Source organism: Ochotona curzoniae, unplaced genomic scaffold, assembly GCF_017591425.1.
Source record: "Ochotona curzoniae isolate NIBS_2020 unplaced genomic scaffold, NIBS_Ocur_1.0 contig_1, whole genome shotgun sequence".
Lineage (NCBI taxonomy): Eukaryota > Metazoa > Chordata > Mammalia > Lagomorpha > Ochotonidae > Ochotona > Ochotona curzoniae.
In genome coordinates, this window is record NW_024464918.1 from 38761979 (window position 1) to 38778658 (window position 16680).

Below are 16680 nucleotides of genomic sequence, written 5' to 3' on the forward strand. Positions count from 1 at the left end.
AAAACGTGAAAAGAGAGGGGTAAAGGAAGCAGAAGTGCTTGGGACAGCATAGGGCACATAGTCGAGACTCAGTGTGTGTCCTCCTAGTACATAAGAAGAGCTAATGAGAGAAGATGATTGGCTTAAAACGTATGCAGGTGAATGGAACCTCATAAACAGCAAGGAGGAGTCTTAGTTCCTCCAGAAGCCTAGCCTGATTTGGATAGTGCACTTTAAGGGTAGATGTTCCACCAAGGTAAATGGTGTACTCTCATCCCACAGCAGTCAGTCCTCCCTCCCCAGCATTTTCCTGAGCCCCCTGTGTTATGGAGAGGCTGGAAACAAATTGACAGAAATCTGGAGGAAAGTAACTCAAGTGATTTAGGAGAATGGAAAGGCTGGCTTATGGGGCCAGATTAAAGGAGCTAAATATGTATAGCTTGCCTAAGTGACAACTAAATGGGGCATTTGATAAGTCTATAAATACCTGGAAGATGTAAATGCCAAGGAGGAAAGGGAATTACTTAGCATGGCACAATGGAGTATTGACATAATGGGATAATATTAAGAAAAGGAAAATGAAGGTTGAACATCAATAAAAAGCTTCCTGACAAAGAGAACCATTCCTGACAAGAGACACTGTTAAGTTATGTGCTATGGGCCAGGGGAAGTGGTGCTGCGCCATTTCTCAGAGAGCTGGCAATGGCACCAGCAAGGCAGCAGCTGAGCAGCCTCCTGACTGAGGCCAGGGAACCGCACAGGTAGCCTGTGTCTGTGGCCTTGCCATCCAAGGACACGGGACAAGCTGCCTCTTCTTGGGAGAAAGCAAGTGGTCCAGACCTCCTTAAGGTTCGGACTTGGTGGAGAGGTGTTGTACCAGTGTTTCACTGCCACATTCACTGCCAAAAAGATCCATCCATTTTGATGGCACCCATTTTCTGCATGACACAATCCATATTCTTAGCACATATTACCAGGCTCCATCCCTGCCATCAGCTTTATCAGCCACCAGCTTGGCCCCATGTGCTCTCTGCAGTTCTACAGAACTACTCATCACCCTCCAACATTGCTCCAACCCCTGCAGCTGCTTGCTTCTCCTTTCTCCTGACTACCCATCTGACTTCCATGATTCATTGTGGAAGTTCCAAATGTCCCCTCCTCTATAAAGCCCACAACCCCAGGCAAAATTAGCCTCCTGGTCTCAAGGTCTGTCAGACAGGCTTCTGTTTCTGGCATTCTGGAATTCTGATGTCATTGTTTCTGTACTGCCTATCCCCTCCCCCTCTCGGGCCTTGAGCTCCGAGATCGCTAGCAGTAGGGCTTGTTCTTGTGAATTATCCCCAGCATCTGACAGCGCCTGGCCAAAATAAGTGGTCAGTAAATGAATAAATCGCCAAACAAGGGTCTGTGCCCAACACTTAGGTCGTTATGATTCTTTGGGCCCCTTAGGTAATTATTGAGGGAAAAGAGCTTTCCAACCACAGCAGCGTCTTTGAATCTTCCTCCCTGGCCTCTTGTCCAGCACTTTGTTCGCCACTTAGACAACTATAAATACCAAGCCTCAGATCTGAAAGGCAGCCTGCCATCCTCTGTGGTTTAAATAGAAACTCTGGTCTTTAATGGAAGATGCTTTTGAGGGACACTCTGAATTGTCCACGAAAATACTTTTACTGCATACATTAGCGTTCGTTCTTCACATAAGACAAAGAACCTTCCACTAGTGACTCTGCAGATGTTTAGGTCCATCTGACCAACTCCCTTCAGGAAAGTAGGGAGACTGTAGTGACAGATCTGAGAGGCGATGAAGCTTTGGACCCTCTCCTTTGAGAATATTCTATTATGAATTAATGATATTCCTCACACTCTGATGTGATAATTGCATGAGATGCCTATATTGTTTTGTTGTGAAATGGAATACACAGCAGGAAATGTTGTGATGATTGCTGAGGAGACCAACACGCCAATTCCCCACTCCCCTCTTTGATTTTGAATGGCCTCAGCTAAATATTACTTAATCGCTGAATATTTAATATGAACTTGGGCTTGTAGTCATCTCTGTCATACACATATAAATAAAATGTCTAGGGTTTGTTTAATTGTGACTTATGTCCAAAGTTATTATCAGACTGCTAAGTAATATCCACCTCTCCATTACCTGTAGCATATCTGGGGCAGTCTGGCCCCCAATCCCTTTTTTCTATTGGAAGTCTTGAGTTTGAATCTCTGTTCTTTAGACTGCGAATTAATCTGCAACTTCAGGATCAGGTTATGTTTCTTGGAAAGGTTTTGGGAAGTGGAAAGAAAACTGGAACAAGCAGTCAAGGCAGTCGGGGATCGTGAGTGTTTGTACTCATTGTGAGGCCGCCTCATCCCTCCTCCAAGCCTGGGCAACAGTCCTTGTCTCACTACCTTACCTGAAGTTTGTATCCAGAGCTGCCATCCTCCAGAACCTCCTCAGTTAGTATGCTAAATGGCAGAACCTCACCACATAACTTCCTCCTTTAAGCCATTTGGAAAGCTACCATTTTAAAAAAGATAATGTGGACTGGATTTGAACTTGACTGCAGCAAGTTGGAGGAATCCACCATGAGGGGAGGGGTTGGGGGAATCCCAGAGCCTATGAAACTGTGTCATAAAATGAAATGAAATTTTGAAAAAAAAAAAAAAGACAATGTGTATTTGCTTGAAGTGCAGATTGACCAAGAAAGAGGACTTCCATGTGCTCTTTGGTTCACCCTCCCCTCAAGCTACTCCCTCCCCCCCACAACAGCTATGGCTGGGCCAGGTGTAGCCAGGAGTCAGAAATGTATCCTGGTCTCCCAGGTAGGTGGTAGGGATGCAAGTACTTGCCATCATCTGCCACTTCCCATTCACCTCAGCAGAGAGCTGGATCAGAAGCAGAGTAGCTAGGACTCAGACTGGTACCAGCATGAGATACACATGTCACAGATGGCAGTTAACCCACTATATCACAGTGCCTGCCCCCAAGGCCACTCTTTCAATTCTGCACTTCACAAGGCATGACAGGCCCTTCATAGTCTGGACTCAGCCCAGGCTTCTGCTCCTTCACCCATAGCTCTGCTCAAAAAGTCTCTCACCTAAGAGTCTATTCAGGCCTCAGAAATGCCAGTCTCGTTCTCTCGTGCCTTTTCTTGTCTCATTTCCTCTTCCCTAATGTGTCTGTCTTCCTGAATGGTGCTGTATTCTTCGTGTAAGCTGCACCTTAAGTATCCCCTATGCCTTGAAATGGGCATGTCTTTATAGACAGAATTGTAGCGTGTGTGCCTTTGCTTGTTCTTTCTCAAGCTGGCACACTGGAGGACACCCCACCTCAACAAAGGCTGGTTCTGGAAGCCCTTAGAGATTCCAAACTCTGACCACCTGAAAGGCATCCATTCAGTATTAGAACGTTGCGTGTCACCTGAGTACAGATTAGGAAGAAATGGCTATGGAGTTGAAAGCTATATTCCTCAACACTCAAATTTTCCCAGCGTTTCTACCCAGAGGATATTTACAGGGAGTTTTGACCAGTAGTGCTTAATATTTACATCAAATTGAAAAAGTGTTCTATTTGATGTTGGCAAGATAAAGAGTGAGAAAGAGTTTCCCAAATAGTGCTGAGTGGCAAACCCTGCAGCCTTCCTATGCCCCAGGTTTTCTGGTTTTATTTTAATGCAAGCAAGCTGCTTTATGAGATCTGCAGCCACTTGAAATATGATTTACTACTCATAAAAAGTTTCAAATGGATAATGAAGATTCAAGAATGAGACTCACAGTGTAGCGTAGTCAATTCCATGGCGGGTGCTCTCCAGTATATCTCTGCCATTGAAATGAATTATTTATTATAATTTATTTCAACCATGGAAAATAAAACTGTTTGCATTGTGATGTGTGCTGTAACATTCAGAACAGACACATTACATGGAGTACTCTCAATTAATTAATGCTCAAGTTTCCTTCTAACTTTATCTTCTTTCTTACAAGCCAGGAGACTGACAGGTAATTCTTTCCCCAATAAACTGTGATTAAAATGAATGTCTTGAGAACTAGGGGTAGTGTTGGTAATGGAGAATATTGTCACGGCAGCAAAACCAGGTTGTGTGTTTCCTTTGATTTTTCAGTGGATGCAAAGGTGTTTAAATATCCAGGGCAACTTATCACTTGAAAAAAAGCCATCCCTTATCTTTATGGAAGGGGTGGTGGCAGCTGGCTGCAGAGGGTGCTGTTAGTTTGGAGGTGGGGGGTCTGCAGTTCTAATAATATATGACCCACCGAAGCCAACTAAGCTTACAGATACTACAATGCCAGTGAGGTACAAAGCTTTTTTGATTCTAACCGCACCCTACTCCAAGGAGGCCAGACTCCCAAATGATTGCAATCTTACTTCTCTAAAAAGGCTCTCCTCGCATTTCATTTGCTTTTTTTCACATTTAAAATGCTAAATACTTCCATTATGCTACTGCAAAAACAACTTTAAGTACTTAGGAATGTGCTTAATATGAACAGAGATTTAAAATTTTAATGTAACATAGAGATGGTGGGGCTTAGTTAATCCAGACGAAACGATATAACTGAATAGATGCTTATTTATCCATCCGTTCATTTTTCGTAACATCCCACAAATATCACACGGGTAGACAGCAGACGAAGAGAACAATTGATTGCTTTTCCCTAAAGATGACTAGGATCTAATTTGAGCAGGATCGCATTTCAATATTTGCTGTGCACATGGCCTCAGGAATAGCGCTTGGTAATGACAGACACTTGCCTCCTTCCCTGGGAGTGCAGCGTCCGGCTTCTCCCCAGTCCCCGACCTCCACCCAGGGCAGAGGGCTCCAGAGGAACGGCTGCAGATGGCTAGATGCTGCTTTTCCAAACCTGTTGCATCATCCAGGCAACCATGGTTTAGGTTTCTGCTTTGTTTCTTTGTTTTTCTTGTTTGGTAGGGCCAACCATAGCTTTCCTTGCCTGCTGGCCTCTGAAAAACCCATTACGTGTGCCAAAGGGTCCTTGAGCAGTGGCTGCATTTGTTATGGTCTTTCCTCAAAACATCCCAGACTTCCATTGTGTTCAGGTCAGATAGGCTCGCTTAGCAGAGGCACAGATGACTTGGGGCCTTACCCCTTTTCATTAAGGCGCCTCATCCTGCAGGGCATACCCACTTGGGCATAGTCATGACTGCCCTTTCTTTGTACTCCCTACCTCATTTTCACCCCTTCCCCACCCACACAGATCCAGGCATCAGTTTACTTTGCCTTTAGTCTCTCAGTTTTTCTTTGATATGCCTAAACCAAAGCCTCTTTTTCAAGCCTTCCTTGCTACCACCTTTTAAATAAGGGGGTTGAATGTTCCCACCTATCTCGTAGAACTTTCTAAGTATTTCAGTATCCTTTTATGTGCTCAAACTTAATAATAAAAAGAATGCACTCTATTAGGTGCATTTTAACTCCAAGGACATTATTTTCATTCACTGCTTTGTTCTATGATGTTCATTTAAATTGCTATGGATATGCTACCCTTGATAAGAGAGAAACCGTTAATGTTTATCAAAATGTTCAATGGACCATTTTCTAGAGACAATCTATTAATTAAGTGTGACATTGTTCATCTTGAGAGTCTGCAAATATGCTCACCAAACTTAAAGAAATCTCTCAATGGGAGGCCGAAGGATCTGCTGAGAATATAACTAACAAGTTATATCCAGAAATAACCAACAAGTCAGCGGCTGCCTGCCTCCACGGCAGGTGGCAGAGTGACTGAATGAGCCTTCCCTTGCCCACCAACAGTCCTGCAGAAATCCACAGAGGAGCCAGGATGGGTGCTCGGACAGCCCCAGGTTGGCATGATGCACTCAGGTGACCTTCACACCTGAGCTGCCTCCACTTCACTTCCTGCAGGTGCAGCACCCTGAGCAAGGTAGTGTCCCTGCTGGGAACCTCCAATCCTTCATCTACACAATGAGGATGCTCCCTGCTTCCCAGGATTTGTTGAGGATTAGAGGCGAATGCAAGGGCCTTAGCCAAAGGCTGAACACCTAGAAGACTCCAGAAATGAAAGCTGTTATTAATGCTGGGTGCTGACAGAACTCCTCAGGCACAGCTTGCTCTTTGGATGAAAGTACTTGTCATTAGGAGCTGGTGCCCCGGCCTTCAGCGTGGGTAACCTGGAAGCCCCTCAGGAGGATTGTCCCTAGGAGCTCCTGGCTATTAGTACAACAGTAGATTAGAAAGGCTCTCAGATTCCAGATGTAAAAAGTCCGATCTTGGAAAACGAGCAGTGTCTTAGTTCAGATGTTTAGTCATTTCAAGTTTTGCCTTGGAATGAGGCCAGAACGTCTGTTTTCTGAACAGGTCTTTGGCTCCTTATTCCTTAATTCTTGATACTTCATTCATTCCTTTCCATTCATACACAGAGTTCTTTATGTGTTCCTTCTTTCATTCAGCAGTTGTTTCTCAGGCCTCTGAAAGGTGCCAGATGTCTTCCAGGCACAAGGGACACAGTGACAAGGAGTCCCACAGGCAGTCCTGGTGCCACACACGGCTCTGAGCTGTCTCATCAGCCCATTCTCATTTCCTTCATTGTCCTGTACTCCTCCCAGTGGGCTGTTATCAGTCTGGCAGCCTCTGCTCCCTCAGCCTCTACTCGGAGCTCACCAGGCATCCTGCTCTACCCAGTCCCTAGATCCACTGGACACCCATCTCACTTAGTGCAAGTACCTGCTCTCCAGTCTGTGTAGTATCCAGCCTAAACTGTGTCTTGGCTTGTCTGCTCTAGCGGGTGGGAAAATAGGAAGCACTTGAAGTAAGAGCCTTAAGTTGCCCCCTTGCCAGAGAGAAAGTGGGACCAGTGTGTGTGTGTGTGTGTGTGTGTGTGTGAGAGAGAGTGGGTCCCTTTGCTTCGTGCTCATGCTTTCTGTCCCATGAAGGGTAGAATAGAAGAGCTGCAGAGTGAACAGGGAAATATATAATATTGCCTTACTCTTTCGGGGGAGGGGATGGTATTTTGCTTTATTTAGAAGATTACAAATCTTCAGGACAAAGAAATACTCATTCAAAATCCTTCCTAATAATACATGTATTAGAAAAATAAGCATGTTTTCTGCACTTTTCATTTTAGATTATTTTGTTGATTGCAGCTCTCAGTGATCATTGTGAGGCAACTGTAATCTCATTGGTCTGATTCTAATGAGGACAGGAGCCGGTATACTTCCTGCAGTCACATAATCCCATTGGGTTAATCCAGGAAAGGCAGCCACAGTTGTAATCATGGAACATTATGTTGAATTTTACTGTGTGGCAGATACGGTATAAACTGTTTGATGTATGAAGGGGGAGTCATTCCTCACACAGTCCTCCCAGGTAGGTGTCATGATCCCATCTTTTTCAGTGTAAGGAAATAAAGGCTCAGAGAACTGACATGACTGGCCCACTGATGCAACTTGAGTGGCAGGGCCAAAGCTGGGCTCCATTCTGCCTGGCTCCAAAGCCTAGACCTAGCACACCGAGTTGGTTTCTCTTCCTTAAGACAAAGTCCCGCAGAGTCCCACAGGGCCTGTGGGAAGAAGGAATGGGAGGTGACACCTGAGGAGAGTATGGGAAATGGCTTTCCCCAGTCACACCATTTCCCAGGCCACCCCCCTCTGCTTTGGCAGAACAGCTACTAAGGGTAATAATGCAGGAGGAAACACATGTGGCCAGCAACAGGCCCTAGTAAACTGAGCCCCGGCGGAGCAGAGTGGAAGTGCCCTTTCAACCATCCACGATGCAGTGTTGCAGGAGGTAGAGCCCCAGCCCAGGCAGCCATCCTCAGAAAGTGCCATTGGTACCTGTGATGCAGCAGAGAGCTGTCAAGAGCTCTCACCTTCCAGGGTTCATTTATTGTGTGTTAACCATTAGAGCTCACACCAGAGAGTCCACATTACCTGGGAAGGGGTTCTGGACTTAAACATGGCATGCAGTATTCTCCTTGGTGGGGAGAGGGGGCCCTTCTAAGGAATCTGCTCTGAAAGCTGGGCTGTTTTCTCCCATATCCTACTCTAGGATTATTAGAACAGATCTTTCTGGAAACCAGGATGCCATGTCAATGCCATTGCAGCAGATTGCTCCCCACTTTTTATCTTTCCAGAAGGGTAAAAATGGAAAAAAAAAATCATCCATTTTAGCCAACTTTATTTTTAGAAAAGTATTTTATTCAAACATCCCCTTACTTATTACAGACATAAATACATGCATTCAGACAAATGAATACACAGGAGAACCGTATAAAGTAATTGGCACATCACTTCAGGATGCTTTGTCAGTTACTGGAGGAATTTGGTGCCTCTAACTTTAATCTTTTCCATTAAAATATCCATTCTGCCTTCAGCTCGTGAAACCCATAATATTTTAGACTGTCTCCCTGGATCTGTTACTTGTGCTTGTCAATTTAATTTGTGGCTCGATGGCTTTGGGTGGCTTGGTAGATGGAAGGTGGAAGCGACATGGATCCACAAATGGTGTTCCACATGCCAGGCTGAAGACCTAGCCCCTTCCCTGAGAGACTGGACACACGGGGAAGATGGAGCAGGCAGGTTCCCTGTGCAGCCTGCCTAATGGTGATGACGATGGCGATCCACAGAATGGCAGCTGCTTGGGGCTGCAGAGCAGCTCGTTGCTGTTGTTACCACATACCTTAAATGTCTAGAGCGCATTTCATTCTTTGCCGCACTTCCTTTGATTCACACAGCTTTCCTTGTGCTGGATTATTATTCCCCTCTTTCTAGCTAATGAAACCGAGACACACACAGTTTCAGTAAGTTGCCTTGAGATCACAGGGCAAATTGGATTTCAGAAAAATGCCAGAGGATAAGACTAAATATATTCCAAAGCAAGCCGGGTCACCAGACTCCCAGTCAGGGCGGGTGTGCGTGCGTCAGGGGTGATCATCTTTGTCACATCACTGTCATGTCCCCAGCCCTTCTCTGCGGAAAGGAGCTATGGAGCTGTGCGGGCAGAAGGGCTACAGGTGAGCAATTAAGAAGTCCCAAGAAGCAGAGGTGGCCGTTCAGCCTAATGGCTGACACCAGAGGGGATGGTCACATCCTGTATCATTGGCTGGGTTCACGTACTGGCTCTGCTCCTGGCCCCGCTCCTGGCCCTGCTCCTGGCCTCACTCCTAGCTCCGCTCCTGGCTCCAGCTTCCTGCTGCCGTTCACTCTGGGGAGCAGCACATGATAGCTTAGCTGCTGGGTCCCTACCAAGCAAACAAAAGACCTGGATTGAGGTCCTGCCTCACAGCTGTTGTAGTATTTGGGAAGAGAACCATCAGATGGCTTCTTTCTCTCTCCCTCTCTCAAATAAATACATTTTCTTCACCGCAATTTAGGACTTTCTAATTTGCCCTAAAATGACTGAAGCAAAAACCATAATAAAATATTTTGTTTTCCTTTACAATCCCCAATGCAAACAAAAAAGGGGAGGGCACAAAAATATTTATAGATAAAATTGATTTTGTGAAATAATAAACACTACAAACAATACATGAAACAATAAATAATATAAACTCAAAATTCATCGTTAAAACGTTTATGTGACAATCCAGTCAAAACCAACAAAGTGGGACCGGCACGAAAGCCTAGCAGCTGAAGTCTTCGCCTTGCAACCGCCAGGATACCATATAGGTGCCATCTCTTATCCTGGCTGCTCCACTGCCCCATCCAGCTCCCTGCTTGTGGCCTAGGAAAGCAGTCGAGGACGGCCCAAAGCCTTGGGACCCTACACCCACACGGGATACCCAGAAGAAGCTCCTGGCTCCTGGTTTTGGATTGGTTCAGCTCCAGCTGTTGCAGCCACTTAGGGAGTGAACCAGCAGATGAAAGATCTTTCTCTTTGTCTCTCCTTCGCTCTGTAAATCTACCTTTCCAGTAAGAATAAATATATTTTTAAAAGCCAACAAGGTATCACCCTTGAATGCTATCTATACAGATTTTCAAGGAGAATATAAACCAAGAACCAGAAACTTTCACCTTAGCTCCTTTCCAACATGTATGGAGGCAGTTGTAGCAGCCTCTCCCTGGCCTTTCTCCTTCAGCTACATCTCCATGTGCCCATAGGGCTCTTCCTTAAATGCCAGTCTGAGCATGCCTTTCCAGACTTCCCAAACATCACTGACTCCTGCTGCTGATAGCACAGAGTGACCTGTGTGCTGTTCCAGCCTGGTCCCATGGTCTCACTTCTGGCCCCGCTCTCCACTGTCCTACACACTGAGCTCTTCCCCTTGCAGGACCTACTCCTGTTCATCCCCAACCCCGTGCTCTGCTTAGAGCACCTTCATGTTGTCCTGCATAAGCACTGCCTTCTCGGAGACATCCCTCTCTTCTGCATGCCCACAGCACTTTGTCCAGCCCTGCCTGGTCCTTGTCACTTCTCTTTAGGGTGGTCTCCCCCAGGATCTGCTCTTTAAGGGCAGAATTTGTGGCAGATACCTAATATCTCCTATCTCCCCATTTTCCAAGAGAATGGTTGATTCTGGACATATGGGAGTGAATGAGTGATTAAAAGAATGATTGATACAATCAACAGCCTGAGACACCAGGAAATGTGACATTGACCTCCCACGGTCACATAAAAGAATCCCATCCCTCTCTGAGAGGGGGTGTGAAGACATGCTGCCCATCCACCATGTGACTCTTTGGTGAAGTGACAGGTGGATGGGAAGATGAACTGGGCCTCTGCCTGGGACCCATACTGGAAGGCCTGTTAAGACTGAGAGACAAGGACTTAATCCTCTGACTTCTGCCCGCCCGGAAGTTGCCCTCAGAAGCCTCCATTGGTAGAAATTCTTCCTTGGAGAACTGGAGGTTTATGCCAAGAGTTGCCAAAGGCAGCTGTGCATGCTTGCAGAGTCAGAACTGTCTGTCTAGGTAGAACCTTTATGGTTGTTAGCAAGAAGAAGCGGAGTCAGAAAGTGAACACATGAAAGCCTGGGCTGCATGGGAGCTCTGAGCCAAGGCGAGCCATGTACCTTGCGTTGTATCTTCCAGATGATGTCTGTCCTCATGAACACCATTGTCTTTGAAGACTGTCGGAACCAGTGGTCAGTATCCAGGCCTCTGCTGGGGCTCATCCTGCTCAATGAGAAGGTATGAGTGGCTGCAGTGGGGTCCATGGGAGGTGGCCCTGGGGAAGGAAGAGAAGCTGTGTACTGGGCTGAGCTGTGACATTGAATTACAGAGGAGCAGAGCCTGCTAATGTTGGAACCAGGACACAGCAGTGTTCCCCCACAGAAGGCTAAAGGTTTCAGATGGCCTTCAGGGATGCAGGCCTCAGGACTGGCTCTGCTGAAGTCAAGAGAGTCCCCACGTGGAGGGAAGGATGGTTTGCTCAGGAGGGTTCCCCCCCACCATTCCAGGGGGATGTGAGCAGCAGCCATCTACCTCGACCTCCTCTCATACCTGGGATCTCCACTGACCTCGATGGTGATAGCAGCCTGTTGGGGCTTTGTGCACAGACCCAGCATGCTGCATGTGGGAGCACTCGTGATCAGCCCCCTAAGTGCACTTGCCACCCTGGCCTGCCTCCCAGCCTTGTCCAGCTGCCTCCCCAGCAGTCGGTAGGAGCAGTGCATTACTGCTTGGGAGAATGAATTGTCTATACAATAAGATAGTACTGGGGAAAAAGACAGTGAGATTAAGGCAGCCGCATACATTAAAATTCAAACTAAAATCCCAGCCTTGGAAGGAAACTAATAGAAGAAGAAAATATATCAAAAAGAGAAGAGCTGTCTCATCATTCACCTGTGCTGAAGTATCCAATTTTAGCCACATTCAATAGCACTGTCATTCATCTTCCCTTGGTGTTATTGTGATTTAAATCCAAGCTCTATAAAAGAGAGCAGTTCTTTTAAAATGATTGAGAGGGAATAAGGGCAAATTCAGTGTTTAGAAAAAGCTTATGACATCACAATATTATACTTTACTGATGGAGGCAATATTTCATGGTTTGGGATGAAAAACTAATAATTTTCTATTTGGTGTGAGTCACTGCATCATTATAAAAGGGAAAAATAAGTAGTTTTGTGCATTCCCAATCTTGTTCAGGAAGACATTGTGGTTTAAGTATAATGCCTCTGATATATAGTAGTTAAGTATTAGTCTGACTACATATTAATTATGTGTGTTTTTTGATGTGAGCTGTTTTAATGCATGATGGAAATTAAATATCATGCTGTTTGGGCTTGGAAGGATAAACATGAGACTGGCAAAATACTGTCTTTGTGCTAAAATTAGGCATTTTGCCGTGATGAGGAGCCATGTGTAGCAGGGGAGCTAGGTATGTACCGAAGCCCACAGGGCAGAAAGGGCCTTGCGGTTTGTGACCAGGCGTAACAGATGATTTCCCAGATGCCAAAAAGCTTCGCCAGAACTAAATGAGCCTCTCCAGCACCCACCTCAGCAGAGCAGACCCATTCTACCCCATGAAGACAGAGACTTGGAAGCAAGCCAGAGCTGTCTGCAGCCTGGTTCGCCAAAACCAGGAAAGACGATGAGGCATGCGTGAGACCCCAGGCTTTGCTTTCTGTCACCCACGGGGCGCCCTGGATGTTTTCTGTTAAGTTCATCATCTTCATCTGTAAGGCCCTTCCTCTTTCGGCCTTGCTGTGGTTAGGGGAGGTGAGTCGGGAAGACCATGTGTTCCAGAAGTGGGGCGGGTGGGCTTCCCTCCGGAGGAGGTGAAAACTCTGTCAGCCCAAACAATGACAATAGAACAGTGACAGCAAGAGGTTTCCATGAGAAAGGTAATACAATTTATACTCAGAAATGTGTCTATTGCTTAGGCTTTGCTCTAACTGCTTATAGGTCCAAGTGGATCGGGACAAAAATTGTCCCAAGCATTACCAAGTCACTCAGAGCTGACCTGACTTTCTTTGGGCCAGGTTTGGAGTCAGCGCGCTGATGCCTTCTGTCTCCCAACAGTATTTCAGTGAACTGAGAGCAAGTCTGATAAGCAGCCAGTCACTCCCCAAGCAGGAGGTCCTTGCCCAGTGTTTCCAGAATTTGATGGAAGGAGTGGAGCAGAACTTGTCCATCAAGAACAGAGACAGGTAGGCATTGCCCAGGAGGGCATCTCTGGGGTGGTGGATTTGGCAGGGTTTGTTGAAAATAACTGAATCATTGCTGAACACAGCTCACACGCTAATGTAACTTTACCATGACCTGCATCTTATGACCCTGAACTCAAATCAGTTGCATCAAGTGAATATCCCTGGGTGTTTACTTTGTTCCAGACAAGACGTGAGGCACTATCTATGAATGCAGAGATCACTACAGTGTAGTCTTTGCCTTGATGTAGTTTATATTCCAGCAGAAGAGAAAACTAACAAAAAGAAGCAAAAGAAGGAAAGCCATGGCCTGTCTACAGACGGACAGACCTGGTGTACTCTCTGCCCACCTTGTGTGGCCCTAAGGTAGTTAGCTCCAGTGTTAAAGTGGAGATGATGGTAACTGCTTGTGAGGGTTTAATTGACAGAATGAAGGAAGGCATGGTATCTGGGGCAAATGACCCATACTGAGTGTTCATTACTTCCTGTACATACACTTTAATATTGCAGTTGCCAGTAGGATCCATATGTGAGGACCCCTGACTTCTCAGCTAGGCCCTGACTTCAGGTATTCATTTGATTCGTATAGCTTCTGCGCTGGCATCGAGGTACTGGTGACAAACTGATTGTTGAAGGCTGCTTGCCCTCATGTAGTGTACATTCTAATAGAGGACACAAGCCTTCAGGAAGCCTTCATGAACAAGCCTTCAGAAGGGAAACAAGTTCCAGCATAAAACTGCCTACCTCATCCTCTGATAAATGTGGTCGCATTCAATTGCTGCACCACTGGCAATGCAAAGCATCAGTCATCCCAGTTGCCAAACTGGGTTTTAGTAATGCAACACCGTCGGACATGAAGATAGGTTCTCTTGTTTCACTCCACCTTTGGCAAAAAGGGGCAACCTCAGAAGCCTGCAGGAGAGATTTAAAGAATGGGTGCCTCAGAGGGGAAATTGCTTCTTCTGAGGCTCAGAAGGCTCAGTGCCGCCCCCTGACATGGCATCAGGCAGCCCTTCCGGCTTAACAAGAGCAGCAGCCAACAAGGACTGCTGGTTTTCTTGTGCCAGGCCCTGGTGGGTCCTCCCAGGCATGACTCAGCTGATGCTCACTTTCTGTAGTCCTTTGCCTCATGTAAGGCACCAAGAAAGGGGGTGAATGTTCATCCAAGGTCACCTCGCTAACAAGAGGGAGGGAAGGGATCCCAGCATCCATTCCCTTCCAGCTACTGAAGCTTCTCTTAGCAAATGAGGGTGAGAATACTGTCTTTAGGGGACACTTGTAATGATAAATGAGTTACTATATAAACTGAATCCAGTGCTTGGCACATAAACCTTAGCTCTTTGTTTCTTACCATTTATGCTAATTGGACTTTAAAAAATATTTTAAATATCAGAACTGCAAAATGTACCTCTCAAAGTTGGCATGATGGCATTGGTGGCATTCCTGATTTTCTGGGGAGCGAAGGTGGGAAGGAAGCAACGGTGCCAGCTAGAGCGGTCAGCGGTCCCCTGGGAGGAGGTGCTCTCCAAGGTCCTGAACGCCTCAGGGGCCATGGCGTCCAGAGCTTCGCACCAGATGGCGCTCACTGTGACCCTGGACACTTCCCTTCTGTCTCCGCAGGTTCACCCAGAACCTCTCTGTCTTCAGAAGAGACGTGGCCGAGGCCCTGCGCTGCGACGGCAGCACTGAAGCCTGCAGTCTGGACATGATGAGCTGACCCAACTTCTCCCACCACAAGCCAAGCAGCCTTTATCCAGAGACTCTTGATGGTCCAGGTCCCAGGACAGCGGGGTTGGCTAGCCCAGGGAAATCTATTTTTCAAAGACGAATAACAACAAAAGCCCTATCTTTTTTATAAGTCTGGCCTAATTATAAGAGTGTATAATAGTGCACAATGTAAATTCAATCTTTGTTCTGAAAAAGTATAGCACATGTTTTCAGTCTTTCTACCAGATATCATTACCTTTGTTCCCAAAAAGCTCTGAGAAGATGGCAAAACAATATTTAACCAAAGAATATAATAAACTGGGTTTGTGCCCAAGTGTGCACTAGTTACTTGGGGCTGTAATGAGGGTTGTCAGTCTGTTGGAGAGGCAGCCTTCAACACGAGTCCTGGATTAAGACAAATGCCAGCTGAACCTGTTACATCGGCCGTGGGTTTTGAGTGGGGCAGCAGCAGTGTCCGGGACCCTGGGCTGTGGGCAAGTAGAAGGAGCGTGGAAGCACCACAGAACCTCCCCCAGGACCACACGCAGGCCTCTCTGTCTCCGCAGCATCTGATAAAGTTGAGAGACACTAACACAATTAAATGACTTACAAACAACGTTTGCGTTTCACTGGCATAAATCTGAAGTGGTTCAGTCTAGAAGAATTAAGCTGTGCAATTACTGCCTGCGGAGAGATTTCTTCAGACCCCTGAAGCACCAGTAAGATGTTCTGGGTAGTGCCAGCACCCAGTCTTCCTGCGGCCATCTAATTTTTAAGAGAACGTGATGACAACTTTAAAGCACAGTATTTGAAGCAGCTCTTTCTTCTTAGGCTCCCCAAATCAGTGCCAGGTACTAAGTCAGAAACAACCGCGTTCTACTTCACCACAGTAACTCTTATGCTGCTGTGGGGACTGTGACCTCACCCCCTCCCATTCCACCCTGGACATGGAGAGAGTCTGTGAAGTTTGAGAAGCACTGGCACTAGGCTGTACTTCCAGACTGCCGCTGTCACATGCCTTTTACAGCAGGTGCTCTGCCTTCTTGGTTCAGACTTACAATAAATATCATACACTTTGTTTTTCATCAGACATGAAAGGTTGGCCTGACTTGGAACAGCAGGCTCTGCCTGCGATAAGTTCATTTCTCAGCCTGGTGTTGTCTTGAAACCTCTCTTGCTGGTTGACTTCTGCAGCTAGAAGAACACAGGCACCCTGGGTGGTGTAGGAATGGTGCTCTTCCGTGTGTGAAATAACTGGATCACGAATGGGTTGCGAATGGGATCTCAACGTTCAAAAATAAACAAGCCTGATACTTTCATTCACAATGAGGAATACAGTTTGTCTTGTGAGGGCAGATTCTAAATTCTGTAAAACAGCAGCTGTTGCAGAAGTTTAATGAAGATCTCTCAAAACGCATCCTTTCCACCAGGCGGGCACGGGTTCCCCTCCCCATGTCTGGGATCTAAAAGCGCTGTATTGTTTGCATTAAGATGTTCATGCGGAAATGACGATGTGCACTCGTTTCTCTGAGATGCTGCTGTCGGTCACTCGGCGCTTCCACACCTACCCAGCAACCCTAGGCTGCTACTTCTCAGAGGAGGCCGGGTCAGGCCAGCCCCCCTCTCACTTCTGCAGACCTTGTTCCACGAGGCAGGAGTACAGGCCAGAGCCGGGCTCGGCAGATGCTGTTGAGTTGTCTGACGTGCTCCGTGCGTGAATCTCTCCATCCTCCCAACAGCATGAGTCCCACTGGGCTGATGAGGAGGCCATGATGCAGAGACGGTGTTAACCTTACTCAAGTCACATAGGCAGGATCAGAACCCAGCTCTATCCTAAGGTTCAGAATCACGGGTTGAAACCAGTCACTGTTTGCATCCATTTTCGTGTGTTTTTCGAAACTCTCACTACATAACAGA

General features: G+C 46.5%; 1 protein-coding gene across 2 annotated transcripts in view; it reads left to right on the forward strand.

Moving 5' to 3' along the window:
• Nucleotides 1–15880, forward strand: part of RANBP17 (RAN binding protein 17) — a 266615-nt gene extending 250735 nt beyond the window's left edge. The window contains exons 26-28 of one of the 2 annotated variants that reach the window (XM_040976743.1): nt 11000–11098; nt 12932–13059; nt 14677–15880. In XM_040976743.1, coding sequence (XP_040832677.1) covers nt 11000–11098; nt 12932–13059; nt 14677–14773 — 324 coding nt within the window. In that variant the 3' untranslated portion in view covers nt 14774–15880. The remainder of the gene's footprint in view (nt 1–10999; nt 11099–12931; nt 13060–14676) is intronic. The other variant, XM_040976736.1, reaches the window with a different exon arrangement.
• Nucleotides 15881–16680: the final 800 nt, after the last annotated feature.